The sequence below is a fragment of the Arvicola amphibius genome, chromosome 17 (assembly GCF_903992535.2).
Source record: "Arvicola amphibius chromosome 17, mArvAmp1.2, whole genome shotgun sequence".
Classification (NCBI taxonomy): Eukaryota; Metazoa; Chordata; class Mammalia; order Rodentia; family Cricetidae; genus Arvicola; species Arvicola amphibius.
In genome coordinates this window covers 29,020,666-29,041,777 of record NC_052063.2, presented here as the reverse complement: position 1 = coordinate 29,041,777, position 21,112 = coordinate 29,020,666, and the positions used below count along the sequence as shown (strand labels likewise).

Below are 21,112 nucleotides of genomic sequence, written 5' to 3'. Positions count from 1 at the left end.
GAAATCACTTAGTAGTCTCAACAGAAACAAAAGGCCTTTGACAAAATGCAGCGTCCTTTCATATTAAAAGACCTAAAAAAACTTGGAATATAAGAAACATATCTCAGCATAACAAAGGTTTCAAATGGCATGCCTGTAATCAAGATTACACTAAATGGGGGAAATCTCCTTAGCAGAAAAAAAAAAAATCCAAAAACTAAAACAATAAAATTTTTTAACTTTTCAAAGTGCTGAGGATAAGTGACTGATAGTGTTTAGTCACAGATATCAACCTGTCACCCTCCACAAAGGATCCAGGGATATCAAAAGGAGTATTGAGGAATTTCATCTTTTGGATTTGTCTTGGTTGTTGCACAATGAACCCACAGCAGCTGGAGTTACTTTACACACAGGACCCACACTACGCAGCAGGCCAGTTAAAAAGTCACACATAGTGATGGTGGTGACAGCACTGAGGACCTCACTTCAAGAGCTGATGGTTTCTAGAGGGAGGGAGAGCCACGTGTCTTTGGGGAATGGCCACTGTAGGTAACCCATGCCCTAGTGGATGCCTTCACAGCCATGTGAACATGGGCACCCCTAATTGGACTCAGTGGGCTAAAAATTGAAAATGAAAATAGAAAACACAGACAAGAATTGTCAGGAGAATGTTTTGGGGGAGGTATCCATAGGGAAATTGAAAAGAAAGTATGAGTAGACAAAGTCAAGATATACATACATACATACATACATACATATATATGTATACATACATACATATATGTATACATACACACACATACAGTATATGTGTTTGTGTGTGTGTGTGTGTGTGTGTGTGAAATTTCCAAAGAACAATCAAGATATATTTAAGAAAAGAGTAGAAAGTCTTGCTGAGTGCTGGTCTTGGGAAGTGTTGTCTGAGAAAGAAATTACAGCATTCTAGAAATCTCAGAGACCATTTTGGCTTCCAGAGATTTACTACCGTCTTGTGTATTATGGAAATTCTCCCCACATACCTTTCTTCCTCCTTTTTCTACCTCCTCTTCCTCCATTGCTTCCCTACCTTCTTTCTTTTCCCTTACATCATGCCTACCCTGTGAAATAGGCTGCAGTCTCCCTACCCGTAACTCTTTACACTGGTGCCATAATAGCCCACATCCGTGCGTTCCAAAGAGGGACTCGCTCCCAATTTTCTCAGGCTTTTGGCCAGGTCAAACTACTTTCCATTCAATAACATACACCTAGCTGGAAAAGCCTAAACCTAACTCCATCCCACTACCTGCACTCATGCTTCTGGGGTCCCTTCTTCCTGATATGCAGCCCAGTGGACTGACAAGCATCCTGAGGATCCAGTGATAAGAGTCATGGAACTTCTAATGCACATTTTGCGAAAGACTACGTCGTACATCAGCAGTGACTTGGGGCCATTCATCTTCCCTCTATATTGTATTTGTGCAAAAAACAGCATCTTCTCTGAGTTTCTGGAACATAATTAGCATTTTTAGGATAAACACATCCATTGTGTTATCTTTTCCACAGAACAAACAAACTATAGATTTTCTCAATTACAGAAGAAAGATAAAATAGGAAAAAAAAATATTTGTGGACAAATATCTTAAGAAATTCTTTGTGGTACTAATTAGAAATCTAAAGGGGGGCCCATGCTTAAACTTCTCAGTCTAAGCCTGATTATCAGTGCCATCAGAAATAAGGGCACACAATAAAGCCTGGCAGTGATGACTCACGGCTTTAATCCCAGCACTCAGGAGGCAGAGGCAGGTGGAGCTCTGTGAGTCCAAGGCTAGCCTGGTCTACAAAGATAGTATAATGTAGAAAAACTCTGTCTCGAAAAAGAAAGACGAACACTCAATAAATATTGGAGGATAAGAATTCTTGTCATCTGACTGGCAATTCTTAGAAGTTATATATAAATTTTAGAGGTTTAGTATACAGCTTTTAACATTTCAATAAAAATATTTCAATTATTCACTCAGTTAAAGGGACTGCTACTTATTAGTACTGCTCAATTACACATATCAAACCCCACAATAATTCATCAGTGATACTGAAATGCTCCCTAAGCAAGAAAGTTCAGATCAGTATATGCATACAGTGTATCTATGTCAATTTAGATGTGTTTTAAACATACATACATAGATGTAAATCTTATACACACAACACAAAACTGTCTCACCAAGATCATTAAACTGCTAAATATTTTTTGCATTATTTATGCTTTATTCTTGAAATGTTTTTCTGTAAAGAATGTCCCTCAGACTTGCTCATTTTTACGTGTATGTCATGCTCTGCTTTTGAAGAAGCTGAATATTATTGATTTATATGAAAATAACCTCAACTCTGCAGTTTCCTTGGAAATTACCATGTGCATAAATAGTGTAAGAGTTTTACACAAATGGTTCTGGCAATCAATGTTGCTAGGACTCAATCTGTATCATCATGAGACAAAGCCTGGCTTCTTAAATCTCTCTAAGAGAACTGACCTGGCAGAATTCATAATTTGTGTTTTTTGTTGTCTATAATATAAAATTAGCTAGACAGTACATAACATTAAAAAACAGATCAAGCTTCTTTAACTGTTCTTCATAGTAACTTAAGCATTGATAAATATTGGGTTATAGTAATCAAGAGCATTAGATGGGCATTTCCAGGTACAGAACCATTAACATCGCTCATTCTCAGCATACAGGGTACGTGACTCTCACCCTCTACACATCTGATAGTCATGCAAGTCTTACAGGATCCCAAGCAACCTGCATTAAAACTTCTTCTTTATGTTCTCATTTTTGTGATTTCTGTTATTAGTCATTTTTATTACTGGCATCTTTCCCCCAGATATTTCTCAAGCCAGATCAAAGCCTGTCTCATTTATCTCTTTTTCTAGATATTATAAGTGAGAGTTGGGTCACATAAAAACTCAGTACACTTTGAAAACACCAATGCATGGATCTTTGACGACTAACGCTGAAAAAAGGTTACTATATATATTATGTAAAAGTAAAGAAAAGAAATAAGATCATGTTAAATTTAATAATGTTGTGAGTGGGAGTTGTCACAGTGTAGACAATTTCATAGGCTTATGTCGGCTCCCAGAGTCAAATTACGTGAAATTTAACAGAAATTTAATAACGTTTAGTTGCAGATTTGAAGGAGTTTTGCTTCTGTCAGAGTTTTAAAATTAGGATTTAAGTCAATTCCAAATATAATACGGTATGTCAATTCATGTCCATTGTGTATAGCCATCAACTATTTTGAGAGTTTTTGGCTATGTAACCCAGGCTGACTTTGAGCTCATTGTAATCCTCCTACTTCAACTTCTAAGTGTTACAGTTTTAACATAGATAACACTAGTATGAGAGAGTATACAGTATAAAAAGAGATTTAACCTCAGAATAAATTTTCATATAATACTTCCACAAATTGAAAAACTCTGGCTAGGTTATCTAGTCTACTAGGATTATTGTATCATGTAAATGTTGATGTTCGTCCAGTGATATTAGGAATATTATTATAGATCACTGCCTTCCAATCATTATTATTTACTTTAGCAACAGAACACTACTCATTAATCTCCCTACAAGCACTTGCTCTTTAGTTGTTTGTTCTTTTGTTACAACTTGAGTCAAGGGTCAAGAGAATCTTTGGTGAGTGCTATTTATTTTCATGAGCTGGTAATAGGGCTATCTTTTAAGATTATCTTATAGAGGGCAGAAGGCTCTGTAGAGGATACGGTCTACTGTAACTGTAGCTTCCTAAAATGATCTTTAGTTCTCAGCTAACATTTGTTATGCACTATACATTAGGCTGTGAGCATAGGGCAGAGAGAAATTTTCTAATTTCATGGGGGGAAGGAAATAATAAGCAGCAAAGAAGAAATGAGAGAAAATGAGAAATGCTATGGTAAATAATTATTAAGACCCATGCTAAATATTCACAGTGAGTCTTTTCTTTTAATGTCAGCCACAGAAAGGAACAAGAGTTCCAGTGTTAACACCAATCTCAACATTATTTTCAACATCAAGATCAGCATCAATGCGACACTGGCTAATTTGGTACTTACCATCACAATTACATTTGCTGCCGGAATTGGGAGATTTTCTATTTCAAGATCTTGACCAGACGCAGCCAACAGATTAAGAGACGGGTCATATGCAGGTCTAGGAAATGCTGAGTTGACAATTTGGTGACGTTTGCTTATTTGAACTTCAGAAGGGGAATGGTAGCTATGTTTATATGCCTCTTGAGCTATATCCAGGCTCTTCTCAATATCTTGTGAATGGCGATAAATGAACACCGGCTTCCAACTCTTCTTTTGACGAATAGCCAAGAAGTGATCATTATTTCCTGAAGAACATCCTACAAGATATAAGAGTCAGAAAGAAAATAAAAGATCTTATCCAGAAAAACATGTAGACTAGCTATGTTTTGGGGGTATGCATGTATGTGTATGTGTGTGTGTGCGCGCGCGCGTGCGCGCGTGTGCGCACATGTGCGTGTGCATGTGCGTGTGTGTGTGTGTGTGTGTGTGTATTCACGTAAGTGCATGTACCTGTGGATGTCAAAGGTTAACATTGGGTACCTTCCTCTATAGCTCCTCACCACATCTTTTGAGACAGAATCTCTCACTGAACCTAAACTGACCAATTCAGTGAGACTGGTAGACCAGCAAACATCAGGGGTCTTCCTGCCTCTGTCCCTCTAGAGTTATGATTATAGGCATGCCATCCACTCCTGACTCCTTAGGGGTGTGTCAGGAATCTAAATTCAGCTCCTTATTCTTGAGCAGCAAGTATTTTACTAACCGAGGCAACTCCACAGTGTCCCTTCCTTCTTTTATGTTCTCCTACAACATTGTGTAGATTTGTCTATCTGGATGACCTGTCTGCTCCTCAAATGCTAAGCATCTATATTGTTTTTGAGCTTTCTCTTATTTTTCCAATAACCATATATACATAATTATGTTATATATTATTTTTATATAAATTATTAATGCACAAAATTTTTATCCCATGTTTTTTTTTAGCAGAATAGGTTCAGGCAGAAATCTGAGTATGCTCATGGCAATAATTTTTAATTGTCTGATAGCACCATTACTCACCATACTGTTAAATTATATACATTGCTCTGCCTTTCTCTTCACTAAATACTACTTGAAAATATATTTCCATTTGTAGATGATTAAATATTAATGTGAAGAGAAATATATACAACTTTGCTTTCAGCTTTGGTAATGACTTATCTATATATTGTTGATGAAGTGGGATCATGATCTAGAAACCATGTGTTAAGGAGCAATGGCAAAGAAGAATTCAGCTGTCTGGTAAAAGGAGAACGAAATGGCTACCTCTTAATTTCTACTCAGACTCCATGTAGTAGAGAAACAATTTTCTATCTTATTATAGCTGGTTTTTTTTTTTTTTTTTTTTTTTTTTTGGTTTTTCGAGACAGGGTTTCTCTGCAGCTTTAGAGCCTGTCCTGGAGCTAGCTCTTGTAGACCAGGCTGGTCTCGAACTCACAGAGATCCGCCTGCCTCGTTTTTATTTTAAATGTTTTAGTTATAGCAATCGAGCCTAAATGCTAGCAAGTACATTAACTATTTCTCCTATTAGACAAATATTCTTTTAATTTAATAACCACTGATCCTGTCAGTCAATGACCATAGTAATATATAGATATCGTATACCAAAGTAAAAAGTGTTAGCTGGTTAATGAACACACAGCCTAAGCATGCTTTGGGAAAACTAATGATGACCAGGGCCAGAACATGTGAGGATGTCCAAGTGTCAGTTTATTCTGAGCTACATAGTGAGGTATAGCTTGTCTGAAAAGGCGAGCAAGGCAAAACAATAACTTACAAAGTGAGGGCATTGCCTAGACTCTTGTTTTGCTTTATATTGCTGCTATAAGAACCATGACCAGATATATTCTTTTTCTGTTTGCTCTCATTAGAAAGCAAATAGATATCTAAAAAAATAATAAGAAAAATAAGAACAAACCAGAATAGGACAAAACAACCAAACAGAAAAAAAAGAAGAGCCAAAGAAAAAGCATAAGAAACACAAATAAATGTAGACACACACACAAACATTTGCCAAAAAAACTCCTACAAAACACAAAACTGGAAAACATAATATATAAGTAAAGACCTGTAAGAGAAAAAAAAGCACAGACAAATTATGAAACAAAAAAATTGAAAATATCTCTGAGTTCAATTGTGTTGGCCATCTACTGGTCATGGAACCTGGACTTAAGTGTAGCTAGATTAGTCGTGGATGAATTTGGCTTTTTTTCACCTAGCATGATGACACTGGTTTCTATCTGAACTCCTGCAAACGACATGACTTTGCCTATTTTTGTGTGTGTGGCTGAATAAAGCTCTATTGCCTTTGTGTGCCATGTTCCCTTATTCACTCATTTATATTCATTTATATTTAATCCATATCAAGGCAGATTCCATACCTTCATTATGTCCATTATGGCTATACAGGTTAGCACTACTGTGTACCTACTCCTGGGTCTACATCCAAGTGTGTTACAACTAGACCATATAAAAGATCAAACATCAAATTATCTCAGAGAACTTAAAAGGGCATGGCAGGTTGGAAGTCTGAGTGTATCCTTTTTATACTTCACAGAACTGGAAGACTTGGGGACAATGCGCAAAACAGTCTGAGGGATATGAAAAGTGAACGGGAACAAGGGAGCAAGAGGAACAAAACTGTCGGGCACATTATAACGTAGATCCTCTGTGTACAACTCACGTCTACTTTTATTCATCACCAGCCAGTACACAGAGGATACCAGGACACAGAAGAAAGAGACACTAGCTCCAAGTATTAGCTGTACATAGAAACATCTTACAAGTCTAGAATAGTGATGGAGGAGTGTCTATGTGTTAATTTCATTGGTTAATAAAGAAACTGCCTTGGCCCTTTAATAGGACAGAAAATTAGGTAGGCAGAGTAGACAGAACAGAATTCTGGGAGAGTAAGGCAGACTGCTTCAGGCAGTCGCCATAGGCAGTTGCCATGCTTCTTCTCTCCAAGACAGACACAGGTTAAGATCTCTCCTGGTAAGCGACCACCTCGTGGTGCTACACAGATTACTAAATATGGGTTAAAGCAAGATGTGAGAATTAACCAATAAGAGGCTGAAACTAATGGGCCAGGCAGTGTTTAAAAGAATACAGTTTCCGTGTGTAATTATTTCAGGTGTAAAGCTAGCCCCACCGCTCCATCTACAGAATAGCACTGCGGTACCTTTCATCTTCCTCCTCTCTCCCATTTGCCCTGTCTTGAGAAAGACTCTACCTTCTGCATTATCCCATGGTGAGGGGTGAGAAGGACAGAGAGGGCTCACTGGATGGAATTCACCCCTGAGATAACGGCATTCATGCATTCATTGTGGGAGAGCTGTCATGATATAATCAGCTCCTAAAGGTCTCACCCCTCAACACTGTTGCAATGGATTTAAGTTTCTAACTAAGGACCTTTGGGAGCACACTGGACCCTAGGAAGAGTTAGCATCCAAAACAAATAAGAAACTTGGAAAACTTGAAGGCAAGAAAACAGTTGCCCTGCCCCCAAGAAAAGCCATGAACCTCAACAACTATTTCTCTAAAGGAGACATCCAGATGAGTGGCAGGAAGATGAAGACAGTTTTGGCATCAGCAATCATCAGGAAAAGCAAACTGAAATGATGTATCACTCTATCCCTGCTTAGGATTGCTTTTATCCGTGTGGAGAGGATGGAGAAAAGGAAGCCATCAAACATTACAGATAGAAATGTCCAGCTAAGCAGTGACATGGTTTCCTTTCAGCATTTAAGCAAGAACTTCTCTATCACCAATGCCACTTTGGAGAAGACAACTGAACAATTGAAATGAGCTACTGAAGAGATATTGGCATTGTTACAACCATTGTAGGGTTAAGCTCTACATCCAAAATATAGAATCAGCCCAAGTGTCTACCAATAAGTGAGATGAAGAAAAACTACAGCATTTACATAATATAACACTATTTGTCCGGCATTTAGAAGGAAACCTGGGTCAGGAGAGATGGTTCAGAGGTTAAGAGCATTGACTGCTTTTCTAGTGGTCATGAGTTCAATTCCCAGCAGCCACGTGGTATCTCATAACCATCTGTAATGAGATCTGGTGCCCTCTTTTGGCATGCAGGCATAAATGCAGGCAGAACTCTGTAACTTAATAAATAAATAAATCTTTTTTAATAAAAAGGAGATCTGGTTATTTGTAGCAACATGGTGGAGGCTGGAGGACATTATATGATGTAGTAAAATAATCAGGGCGTGTGTGCTTCAAGATATCATTTCTGGAATATAAATAGCTAAGCTCATAGACATAGAAAGTAGAGTAATGGTTGCCAGAGGCTGGGGTTAGGCTACACCTATACACCATATACTTTTACCTAAACTTCACATTTTATACAAAATGTAATTCATAAATTTCACAAGCCTAAAGATATGTGATCACCCAAGTTTTAGAAGAAAACAAAAAAAGAACTGTATATAAGTTTAGACCAAGAATTTGGGAAGATAATACTGAATTCACGTACAATAAATGAAAACTCTGTATGGAGTTGGTGAGACATCTCACTGGGTCAAGTACCTGCTGCCAAGCTTTTGACCTGAGTTCAATTCCTGGAACCCACATGGAGGAAAGAGAGCACCGATTTCCACAAGCTAATTAGTTATTCTTTGACCTACACATTTACATCCTCAGAGAGAAAGAGAGAGGGGGGGAGAGGAGACTAAAAAATAAATAATATAATAATACAATAAATATTAATATAATACAATGATGAGGCAGCAGAGTGGGCTCAACAGTTGAAAGAATGGCCTCTTTTTGCAGAGAAATTCAGTTGTTCAGTTGATAACATTCATTTAGGGCGACTTACAACCACCTGTAATTTCACCTCCCAGGGAAATCTGTTGCCTCTGAGTTTCAGGGAAAGCTGCACCCACATACAAAAATACCCACATAGACATGCACATAATTTAAAATAAAATACAAATTAAAATTGACAAATTTGACATTAAATTTTTTGCTATGAGAAAGACACTGCTAGAAAGCTGGAAAAAACTATCTACAGATTGGGAGGAAGTGATTTTGAGCCACACAGCTGACAGTGAACTAGTCATCTCAAAATTCATCAGTTGGCAGAAAAGCTAATGTCAAAATGGGATTAAAGACCTGACATACATGAAAGAGATGCATAAATTGTTAATAAGTGAATGAAAGTATGTTCAAACTTAGTAGTCATTAATGAATGCATATTTAAAGCTATGATGTGAACTAAATTTTAGAAATTCTAAAGTGAAAATTGCTAGCAACATTCAGTACTGGAAAGAATCAAGAATAAAAGGAAGCTTCAGACCTTAATGGTGGGAAAGAAAACAGACAGAGGCACTCTGGGAAGGATTTTGGCAGATTTTATAAAATTCAACATGTACTTACATATGAAACAGCAAGTTCCTGTCTCTGCATACTCACCCTAAAGAAATCCTGGATAAATCACCCTTATAGTCACACAAAATATTTTTGAATTTTTGTCTCAACTCTGTTTATGATTACTCTTAATGGAAATAACTCAAACAGCCTCCAAGTGGTTAATAAATAAACTATGGTGATCTGTACAAAGAAGTCTCACTCATTCATAAAAATGAATGAATCATTGATCTGCATGGCATGAATAAATATGAAAGGCTTTACACTGAAAGTGTCAAAACATCATTGTGTCTTCCATTTAATTGACATTCTCAAGAGAAAAGACTCTGTAGTGATGAAGAATAAATCTATGATTATTAGCGTGTGGGATCTGGGTAAGGGAAGAAAGAATGAGAAGCTGTGTTCCGAAGGAAGATAGGAGGAGATATGACCCAATGTACAGGCATGGGGTGCTCTACTGGGAGGTAGGAGGAGATATGATCTAATTATGGCGTGTGATGTGGGATTCCCCTCTGTGTGCTGTGATTTGCATTAATGAATAAAGAAACTGCCTTGGTCTGTTGATATAACAGAACTTAGGTAGGTGGGGAGGATGGAACTGAATGCTGGGAGGAAGAAGGGCAGTGTCAGGAGACGCCATGGATTCAGGGCAGGAGGTAGAGATGCTGGAACTTTGCTGGTAGGCCATAAACTCATGGTGATGCACAGATTAATGGAGATGGGTTAAATTAAGATGTAAGAGCTAGCCAATAAGAAGTTAGAGCTAATGTGTCAAGCAGCGATTTAATTAATACACTTTCTGTGTGGTTATTTTGATTCTGGGCAGCAGGGACAAACAAGTGGCCTTCCTGCAATAGGCATGGGGTGAGCATTTGCTCAGAGTAAAGCATTACTATAAGGTGTTCAAGAGATAGACAAGTTCACAGACCCTTTAGTTTTGTGGTGGAGGCTGAGGAATTAGCTGTTGATGCTTCTGTTTTCTGTTTGCAAAGCGGGAAGAAGCCACTTCACAAATGAGTGAACATAGGAAAAATGCTGGAGGTTTAACAGAACAAAGAATGGGAAATTTCACCCCAGATATGTGCAAGCATGTTTTCTATGTTGATGGCTCAGTGACAGTTTTTGCTACCTGTGAGCGATGCAGTGTTTCTCATAGAATAACCGGTTAGGAAATGGCTTTTTAAAGCCACACATCTGCATTTAAAATAAGAGTACTTTTGTTATAAAAAGCAACATTTGCATGAGAATAACCAATGAACTTTGCTAGTCATAAAATTACAGGATTGAAATTACCTTCTGGATATGACCCTAATAACATGTGAAGAGATCTTTCACAAATGAAAGAGAGAGATGCACACAATTACATGGGTAAGCCTGAGGACATTGCCATGTGTTATTTCAAATTCAAAGTAGGCTGTTCCTAGACATGGAAGGTAGAGCCGCCTTTTGAACACCCCTCAGAATGAATCTTTGCACTGCAAATTTTATGAGGCTGACTTACGACAGGAAAAAAGTATGAAGCAACATTCTTGAAACACCCTTCCCTAAAAGGAACACTCAATAGAGGTCACTGGGCTATCCGACAATTGTGTTTTAAACATTACTAGCCCTTTCTTCTCTAAAGAGGAGAGAGAAATGAATAGCTACCAGGAGCTTTTCTTGTAAATGTCTACATAAAAACATGTATCCATAAGCAAACTATAAATGGATTTAAATAAAAATTGGAATTCATTTAGACAGATTTAGTTTGCTCTTGATTTTTCTCTGAAAATGCTTTTCCATGCATATAAAAAAATGACTTCTTGGCACTTTTGGAAGCAACCAGTTCAAGAAGTTAAAGCCTGGAATGCAAAAAGAAAAATATTAGAAAAAAATCTTCAGTCGTTTGTAATTATATTGGGAATGATTGCCCCAAACATCGCTACAATGTCAATCTTCTGTTAAAAATAGGCATATTATTAGCACTGAAACTTACATGTTATAACTTCCCAAGACATGATGGTCAAGGTCAGTTAGAATGACATCTCAAAGCCCAAGTCATGCTCACTCCAGTTTATCATAATGAGAGATTATGCAGACACGTTGAAAGAGTCCATAATGACTGTGCATGCACGTCAAACTAGTTTTGTTGAATTCTGTTTGTGCATCTTTTTATGCTCTAGTGACGTATCTATGCACATGGATATAATTCCATGTGTATACACATTTATTCTATATCTTGACACCAGACAATTTGATGACAATATTTGTCCTTAAAGACCAACTCTATTGCTACAAAAGTAAAAATAAAACCAGTATTTCTGGAAGATGATAAAATCACATTTATTAAAGTTGCAAATTCACACAGGACCCAACAGGTTTAAAATAGAAAGAAATGCTCATTGAGGACTAGTTTCCCAGCACTCTAATGTATAGGTACTTACTCCCACGATGTGAAAACACAGTCTCGGGAGGTGATGGGCTGCTAAACGTTCCATGGGTCTAACTAGTGATGTATCCCATTCATCTACATTAACATTTAAAACAACAGCAGCCGAGCAATGTCTATTTGGGTAGAACTGGATCTATTCTCTGTTTCGATAAGGACCAGAGCCCTACCTTAAGGGATGACTTCAGTTAAAGCAACTGTAGACTCTTCCTATGCATCCTCTGATACAATCACTCCCACATTTTCTAAGCATTCAATTAGGGTGGAGAAAGAAAGCAATTCCTGTCCCTGCTTCCATACCAGTATAAAAACACTGAGCGACCCCTGCTTCTTCCTAACGTTCTCATCCATTGAAAGTGAAGGAGTGAAGTGAGAAACTCTGACATCCATTGCAGGAAAATCACTGTGTGCTGTGTTGGTGGCAAAATCATTACAGAAGGTTCCCCTCATGTTTCTTGAGTATTGCTCAGTTTCAAATAGAGTTATTTTTCACTGAATACATGTCTGTTACAGAGGGGAACACAATACAATAGCAGAACCATTTGGGGCAATGACAACTGGAATAAGTCAGGAAGACTGAGAAACCTCAGACTTTTTTGGAAGAGGAACAATTTCTATCAGCTCAGACAGAGTCGGCTGTCTCCCAGCCATTGAAGAAACTGAGTTCATTGCTTGAAGGGGAGGCTGACAGGAATGTGTTAAATTCTAAAAAGGTGTTACACGAAGACCAAAATCTGCCCTCTCTGAGGAAGCCAGAAGACAGAAAACTTTCCATATGGCTAGCGTGAGAAATGGGAACCTTTTCCCATTTCTGAAAGAAATTCCTGATTAAGTTCCATGGGTATACACTGAGTGATGAAATAATAAATCTAAATTGTATATATGCTCATTGTTACAGAAATAATTAAATGCCACTATTTGTAGATAGTTATAGTGATTAAGAACTGTCTTGTTGGCTTTAAAAAATATTTTCTTTAGAATAGCATACAGAGTAACTCATTGTTTCTATAGCAGAATCCTCTGGTTGCCTAGGATGCTGGGATCCAATTTTAAAACATAGTATCTGTTTTAAGAATAGTGTTCATAGCAGGTGAAGAGTTATTTTTAAACAGGGATGGAGTGATGGTTTAGTGGGTAGGAACTCTTGCTACCAAGCCTGAAGACCTGAGTTCCTTCCATCAGACCTACGTGCTAGGAGGGATCCAAGTCTCACAAGTTGTTCTCTGATGTTCATACCCACACTGCAACACACATACACACACACACACACACACACACACACACACCAATCAATAATGAAAGAACCAGAAAACATAGAAATTAAAATCTTTTCTTAATAAAAATACAGATATAAACACCCACTAAGAGAGGAGGGAGGGCCTAGTTGAGCTCTCAGAGATCCCTGCCCACTCTTTTTTTTCTCACAACTGGAAATTGGAGGAATGTTTGGTAAAACACCAGGCTAACACTTCTAGTCCACCATATCCTATGCACTTGGTCACCTGAAATGAATGCCAATAAGCTAAGGTAGTGCTCTTTGATGAATTTTGAAGTCAATCAATTAGTCAATAAATAAAAACCTTTCAAACCATTTTATTGTATTTGGCCCACCCCACAACACAACTTTATCAGATAAAGTTACCCAATGATGGAAACTGACCACTTATACACACGGGATCATGCTCTGTTCTGTCCTCATCAAGAACTGGATCATTAACATGGCAAATTAGCCACTGGCTCTTGTTCTTTTTGTATATATCGATGTTGGGCCAGTGAATGATTCTGGGTTGTTCTTCCTGTTTGATAAGCACTTCTTTCCAAGGAATGTCCAGTGCTTTAAAATTGTCTCAAACCATTTTCTCTTACTTAAGTCAGGAAATGGACATTGTTGTGGAGTTATACTGAGAAAAACATAATTTACATCCAGTTGAACTGGACATTCGCCTCAGTGCAACCAGACATATTGATCTAGGGTTGTTTGGTATAAATGATTAGTTTTGCTTTGCTGCTGGCCTGTGCAGCTGCATTTTTAATGACTATCACGATCTTCGTATATCAAAATGAAATGAGATTTGATTGTGAAGAAAGTCTAAACAGTCATTATGAGCAAAAATTATTTAGATGATGTTCATACTACGAATTAGCTAATTGTCTTTCTGTGGCAAATATCATTACTGTAATAGGCACTTCCAGTAACATTGTATGGGGTATAAGCATTTGAAACTTTGATTTTAAAATAGCTTATTGTAATTTTTTCTTTTGCAAAACTACTGGGAAACATCAATGACATTCTGAGTGTGCCAACATTTGCAAGCACTTGGATCTTTCAAAATCTCCTTTTGAGAGGAAATTGGGTTTTCTCTCTCTCTTTTGAATTTGACTTCACAAAATATATTTCAGCAGATGTAACAATAAACTTATCTGAAACTATATCATCCATGGATATAAAATGGATAATGGATAGTAACAGTGATATGAATGGAATTTTGATGTGTGATCTTATGATCTTTTTAAGTGACCATTTCATAATTCACAAAATATATGTATATGTATTTCTGATTTTGATTAAGCTATTGTGATTGTAGTTCATTTTAAAGAATGTAATGTATAATTAGGAAATATAGGTTGTTAATGGATAATCATCGATTAATAGTCAAGCTTGTAGTCATGTTAGTCATTTTCTAGATGTGCATAGATATATTTCAGATAGGCATTCTTCATATCTTTCAAAGACTGCAGAATATGGCATTTAATGTTTTAATAACTTAGGGTTTTTCATGACAATGAGACACGTCTGCTCCTGGCAGCACCAATCTACTTCGAGAGGAAGATGGGCATCGAAGAGGCTACTTATGGAGTTTGTTAGCCATTTGGGCAAGAAACTGCTCTTGCCTGGACTGTTGCATAAACTGGACACAAAGAACCCGCAGAGAGAGGACTGCTGAACTTGCCTAAAGGTGAGATGGTCTTTCGGGGTTCCTGATTCATGAAAGAGTTTTCGAGACATTCTGCAGGACACAGCAGAAAGTGACTGAACTGTCTTTGAAATTTCCTGCTTCATGGAAATGTCTGCTGGACACTATGGGCCTGAAGGCCGAAGATGGATGCCCCAACGGTACAGAAGAACTTTGGGTGACTGTCCAGGCAGCCAGTTGTCTCTGTCATTTCTAGAGTTTGAAAGTTGCATATGACTTGTTTACTTAGGTAATATTATATCCTTCTGGAGTCTTTGATGGAGTTGAAGAATAAATAGATAGTTATAGATTTCCTTAGTTATGATAAAAGATAAAATAGATTTAAATATTGTAACTGTAATACTTGCTTGATAACTGTTATATGTAATTTTGCTATGTTAAAGTTGAAGCCTTTCTTTTTTGTTTAAACAGAAAAAGGGGAAGTGATGGAGGAGTGTCTATGTGTTACTTTCATTATTAATAAAGAAAACTGCCTTGGCCCTTTAAGAACAGAAAATTAGGTAGGTGGAGTAGACAGAACAGAATTGTGGGAACAAGGAAGTAGAGTTGGGGAGACGCTTCAGGCAGTCTCCATAGGGAGTCTCCATGCTGCTGCTCTCCGAGATGGACGCAGGTTAAGATCTCTCCTGGTAAGCCACAACTCGTGGTGCTACCCAGATTACTAAATATGGGTTAAAGCAAGATGTGAGAATTAGCCAATAAGAGGCTACAGATAATGGGCCAGGCAGTGTTTAAAAGAATACAGTTTCTGTGTAATTATTTTGGGTAAAGCTAGCCGGCGGCGGGTGGCGGGACGCAGCCCTGCCGCTTCACACTACAGTGCAGTATGCTCCAGGTTCCCAGATGTTTTCAGTTGTCATCTATGCCAGGGTGGTCTTTGGTGATGCATACAACTGTCTTTGAGTCATTTCTTCTCCTGTAAGTAAATCCTCACCCATATTACTGTAAGTAACCCCCCCCAAAAAAACCTCATTGGTTCACCAAATTGGGCTTTGGTCTGTCATTGGATCCCTATCTGAGATGAGTAGATATGTGTGTGTTTCATCTCCCCAGGAAAAGTCTTGCCACACAACACTCTAGGTACTAGACATTACATGATCTCTGATAGATACAGCCAAAACAAAATAGACAAATAACCCTCAAGGACTTACATTTTCATGTGGGGAAGGGGAACACAATAAACAAAACCAACAAGAAAAGTATATTTATGTTAGATGGTATGAGCTCTGGGAAGAAAATTGAGGAAGGGATGATATCAGTCTAAGAGAGGGGAATATGAAGGACCCTCAGAAGAGAGATTGCCACTACAAAGGTAACATTTTGGTAAAGACCAAAATCTAAAATCATTGATAGGGTAAGCCATGAAACTACTTTCTTTGACAAAGTAAAAAAAAAAATGCAAGATACATACATGCCTGAAATTTTCTAGAAAGAAGAAGACCAATGTGACCAGAGATTGGTAAAAAAGAAGAAATTAATGGGGGGGGGGTATATGTGAAAGACAATGGAAGAAGAAAATCCAGCAGGTCCGGGGAATTGTAAGGACTGTGTTGGGTTTGGGAAATCTTTGATTTTCAACTACCAAGGGGCACTATAAAATCAGAAAGTATCTTACATTATTTTCTTGGTAGTCTGCTGTTGTTCTTGAGCATGCGACTTCGCAAATGACTTCCTAGATCCTTATGACTCCATGACAGGAACTCTGACCTTTTGGAAGACTAGATAAATTTGCTAAGTAGTTCTCTGGAAGTCAAAGGGTACATTTGAGACTGAAGAAGTGTGTGTAATTCGGGAAGCACAAGGGGGAAATCTGAGGTCACTTTTTCCAATGTCGAGGGCAGTGTCATGGGTTGAAGTCACCTTTTCCTTATCACAGCGTTCAGCTGGGAAAGCTTTTAGATGATAACTTTAAGGCTATCTGGAGAGAGAAAGTTACTCCTTGGCTTTGAAAATACTACCACATTAACATAATCTCCTCAATTGGAATATGACTCATGGGGCCAAGGATGAGAGGGAGTAATGAAGTAAACAAGCTGTCGGTGGATCTTCCACACAATTCTTCTCTAAGCAATTTCATCATTGGCATGGCTTTTCGTTGCCTCTAGCATGTATATAATGTGGGCTTCTCAACTGGAATATATTTGTGACACTGGATCCCAGAAGGTGTGAAGAATAAGGGCAGGCAAGGAAAAAGGATTTGTCACCACTGACTTGCTAGTGTCCTGTTCTATTAGATCTGCTTTCGCCTGAGTTTCCAGCCCTTATTTTATGATGACAGAAATGATGGCATCTTTGTGTGCTTCATGAATGGTAGAAACTGGCTGATGGGATAGGATGGAAGTCTTCTTAGCTGTATTAGGAACTTGATTTCCATGGTCTATGCAGTAATAGATCTGGAAACCTGTTTTTTTTTTTTCCCTTGTTCTAGACTATGTTGTCAGTTGACACTACTGTATCTTGTTATTCTTGCCTGTAGGATGAGCAACTGGATGGACCATAAGTAAAGTTGTTTTCTAAGATCTGTGGCAATTAGCTGCCATATGACATTCAACTTCTCTATCGAGCTATGAGCTTTGCAGCTCCTTTGGCTTATCTTACCCAGGAATGACAACTGCATTGCACACTGTACTCCCTTCATACAGACATTACAAACAGATCATGATTTTTACCCCCTATTGATACTGACAGGTCTCAGGGTCACCACACCATAGGCAGCCATGCCAAGTAATTGGAGATAACACTCATGTTGAAAGTGAGTTGCAGCCTTATCATTAAAGACATGGCCATGCCCCAGGCAACAATTCCCAGTACAGTTGAGAATACTTACACCCCATCCCATTATTTAATTTACCCCATTTCTAGAGCATTCTTAGACACCATCATTTGTGCCACCATTAAGTGGTTGCTGGTGGCCTGGGCATAAGTGATAAGGATCAATTAGCTTTTCAGTCTGGAGGCTAAAATGTACAAATGTTACTGCCTTCCTTTGTAAAGCCAGCCTCAGACCTGGGAGTGTGGCTCTTCATAAGAGATAAACTCGGACATTCAACAAGTAAAAGGCTTAGAGGCTCCTTGATCTTTGTTCTCCTAGCCACTTATTTTCTTATTACTTAATTCGATGGGAGCATAGATCAAGGAATCTGTGTTTATCTGAGTTCTAATGAAAAAGCCCAAATAGTATTATTAGGTAACCGTGATGCATTTTAATCTGATGACAGCTTGTGACCCACAAATTGCTGTTTGAAATTAAATTGAATCCAAAATGAAACCAGCAAGACAACTACCATATCAGACTTGCAATCTGTCTTGACAAAACACCATTCCAAAGCACCGTGTTAAACAATTAATTTATATGTAGCGTACTGCAACTGAAATCTATAGCAGTTCACTTGTTGCGTTAGGAAGCTAAAATTGTCTGATCTTATTTTAGTCTTTCTGCAAATTAAGAAAACAAAAGCCAGAGTGTTTTGCTTTGACTTTGGCAACACCCCCTAGGCAAAGCGGCAGGTATCACCAGGGAATGCAGATTTCTAGGTCTCCCCTCTGACAAAAAAAAAGTCCTCTATTTTCCTTATCCTTAGGATTCATCTATAACAAATTAGTAATATTTTCTGCACACTTAACATCAAGTCTATTTATAACTTTATGTTTATAACTACCTAAGATGCATACATTACAATCCTCAACATTTCTTTATATATAATTATCAAAAATAACTACACTGATGTTTTTATCAGATAATTAATGACTTAACTTGATAGCAATGAAAACTTTTTTGGCAGTGATTATTTCTGTCAGTGGTGCCATTAAATACTGTGGGATGGAAAACAAGAACAGCATGTATGCTTTTCAGCCTATATTTTAACATTAAGTAATTGTATATGGCAATGAAGTGATTCATTATAGTTGTTTCCAAATAATTTAATAACCAAGTTATAGCTTTTTCTCCCACTGATTTTCAAGACACTGGAGAACCACCTAAAACTCTACAATGTAATGTTGTAATTATAATAATTAACATGCATACTTAATTATAGTCTTATTATTCCTATACATCGTTTGCTTCTAAATTCACTGTGCATTTAAGCAATAGCTAGGATAAGAAAGTACTATGTTTTATTCCCGCTATTGCAAATATGGAAAAACAGCACCCACTCTTTTAAAGAACTATCATAAGGATTACTGTCTCACGGCCATGTTTTGTGCCTATGGACACAGTAATATAATACACTCCCACTCAATGTACTTAGAGAAATAAATGTGTATGAACGGATGAGAACCAATCTCCAAGAAAAGCTACAGGGATATTGCATGGGCAACTGCTGTCATAGCAGGGTCCCTAAAATATCTCTGGCTTGTTTTATTTTGGTGTGTGTGTGTGTGTGTGTGTGTGCGTGCGTGCGTGCGTGCGTGCGTGTGTGTGTGTGTGTGTGTGTGTGTGTGAAAATCATACAGAGTGCAGTCCAGCGTGCCTGTTCACTGTATTAGAGGTGCCAGGTGACACTGAATATAAAATCCCGAGGCACTTTATCTGGCTTGCCTCCCTAGACCTGATATCGTTTCTCGTATCGAATCTATTTTTATTTGGTTGCATTCTCTCCCTGTCTCATTCTATGGAGACAGTGATAAGCCCTAGCTTGGTTTCTGAGTGTGGCTGGGTTTATCTTTACTGACTGCGGATACTGACCATGGTGCTGAAAGAGAGAAGAGGCTCCCGTTTGGAACCTTTCTTGACTCTTATTGGTTCAGAAAATTCGAGTGACAAGAGCAGGAGCCAAAACAGACTGGAGCAGCGCTGTTAATAAACCATGTATTTGGCTGTTAGGGGCAGAGATGTGGTCCATCAGGTTACAGCCAGGGCATCCCTGTGAGTGTTCGTTCACTAAACCGTGGAACCTTACAGATGTAGCTGCTGCAGTAGAGAAGGCTCCATCCAGTAGGATGCCTCTTCTCTCTCCGGCAAACTGTGCAACCAAGTGCAAAGCCTAGAAGCACAAGCAGGGGAGCTGGATGGAGGGGGAAAACAAACCTATATTCAAATTTTAAAGATGTTCACTCTTAGTCATGCAAGGTAAAACTGAAGTGCTGATTTTAGCATAAGTTTTCAGGTCCTGCCAGCCTTCCAACAGGTGCACTCTCTCACCCCTCAGATGCTATCCCAAACCTTCCTCTGCTAAGCAAGCTTCCCCGGGAGTCCTTAAGCATGCTTCTCATCTTATCCTCAGCTCCAGCTCTGAGCTCCGCAAGCCCTTACCTGCAGCGTGAAGATTAAGAAGCAGGCACAGCGCCGGGAAACCGACTGCTCTCCTCATAGTGTGTGCATTAAGGGGCGGAGGAGAAACTCCACCGCGACCCCACTCCAAGCAAAGTGCTATTTGAGAGGACCACTGCCAAGAGTCCTCTGATCCCAGGCATCCGACGAAAGGGTCCTCGGCTGGGGTTTGCAGAACCGTGTGTGGCTCCGCCGACAGAGCCCAGCACTGGCTTCACCTCCCTAAGGGGTGGGCAGGATGCTGCGGGTGATGGGGACTCGAGGCGGGCGGGGGCAAGGCACTCAAAGGAGACGAGAGCTTGGCCTTCTGGAAGCCCGCAGCCGGCTGTGACAGTGGGGTGGACTCCACAGCCAGTCTCGGAGCCAGGCAGCACCTCTGCTGCCAGTGCAGCTAGCAGCAGCCCGACGCGCAGCGGTACTGAGCATGCCCAGCTCCAGCCCTGGCTCAGGAGTTTCAAATCGAAATTCCACCTCTCCGGGTCTTAGCTGAGGCTGGAGGGGGTGCAAGCTCCACCGGGAGGAGGGTTGGGCTCGAGGCGAGCTTTAGCGACCTGGGTCCCTCCAAAATCTGGGCGTGGGGAGGAGTGAACTGGGGCGGGGAGAGGCGGGGCCGTGATTACAGAAACCAAAGAGGGAGATGGAGGGAGCCACCCATCTGGGTCCTTTCCTGGCGCTAGATTTACCCGTGGACTTAGATCACTGTTGGGACTCTTTGCAGGCTGACCAGCTTCGCAGTTTGCCTCTACCCCACAGGAGCAAAGACCAGCAGCGAGTTCTGGCCTGCTTGGGCAAGCCTGCAGTGTATGGGTATTCTGAGAGCGCCCCCTTCTTGTCCATTAGCTTTCCTGATGCTTCTTTCCCTCAACCCTTGTACTTCCAGGAGATTCAAGCTTCAAGTCTGTGATTGTAGTGGCTGGAAGCAGGGCGGTCATACTTACCCGGTTGGGAAGTATGTCCATGAAAATTGAAGG

General features: G+C 39.2%; 1 protein-coding gene across 1 annotated transcript in view; it reads right to left on the bottom strand.

Moving 5' to 3' along the window:
- The window catches only part of Ptprr (protein tyrosine phosphatase receptor type R), a 234,067-nt gene extending 213,886 nt beyond the window's left edge, over window positions 1-20,181 (bottom strand). Inside the window, exons 1-2 of the mRNA XM_038314810.1 lie at window positions 20,124-20,181; window positions 4,061-4,356 (exon numbers count right to left, since the gene is read on the bottom strand). Coding sequence (XP_038170738.1) covers window positions 4,061-4,356; window positions 20,124-20,181 — 354 coding nt within the window. The remainder of the gene's footprint in view (window positions 1-4,060; window positions 4,357-20,123) is intronic.
- Window positions 20,182-21,112: the final 931 nt, after the last annotated feature.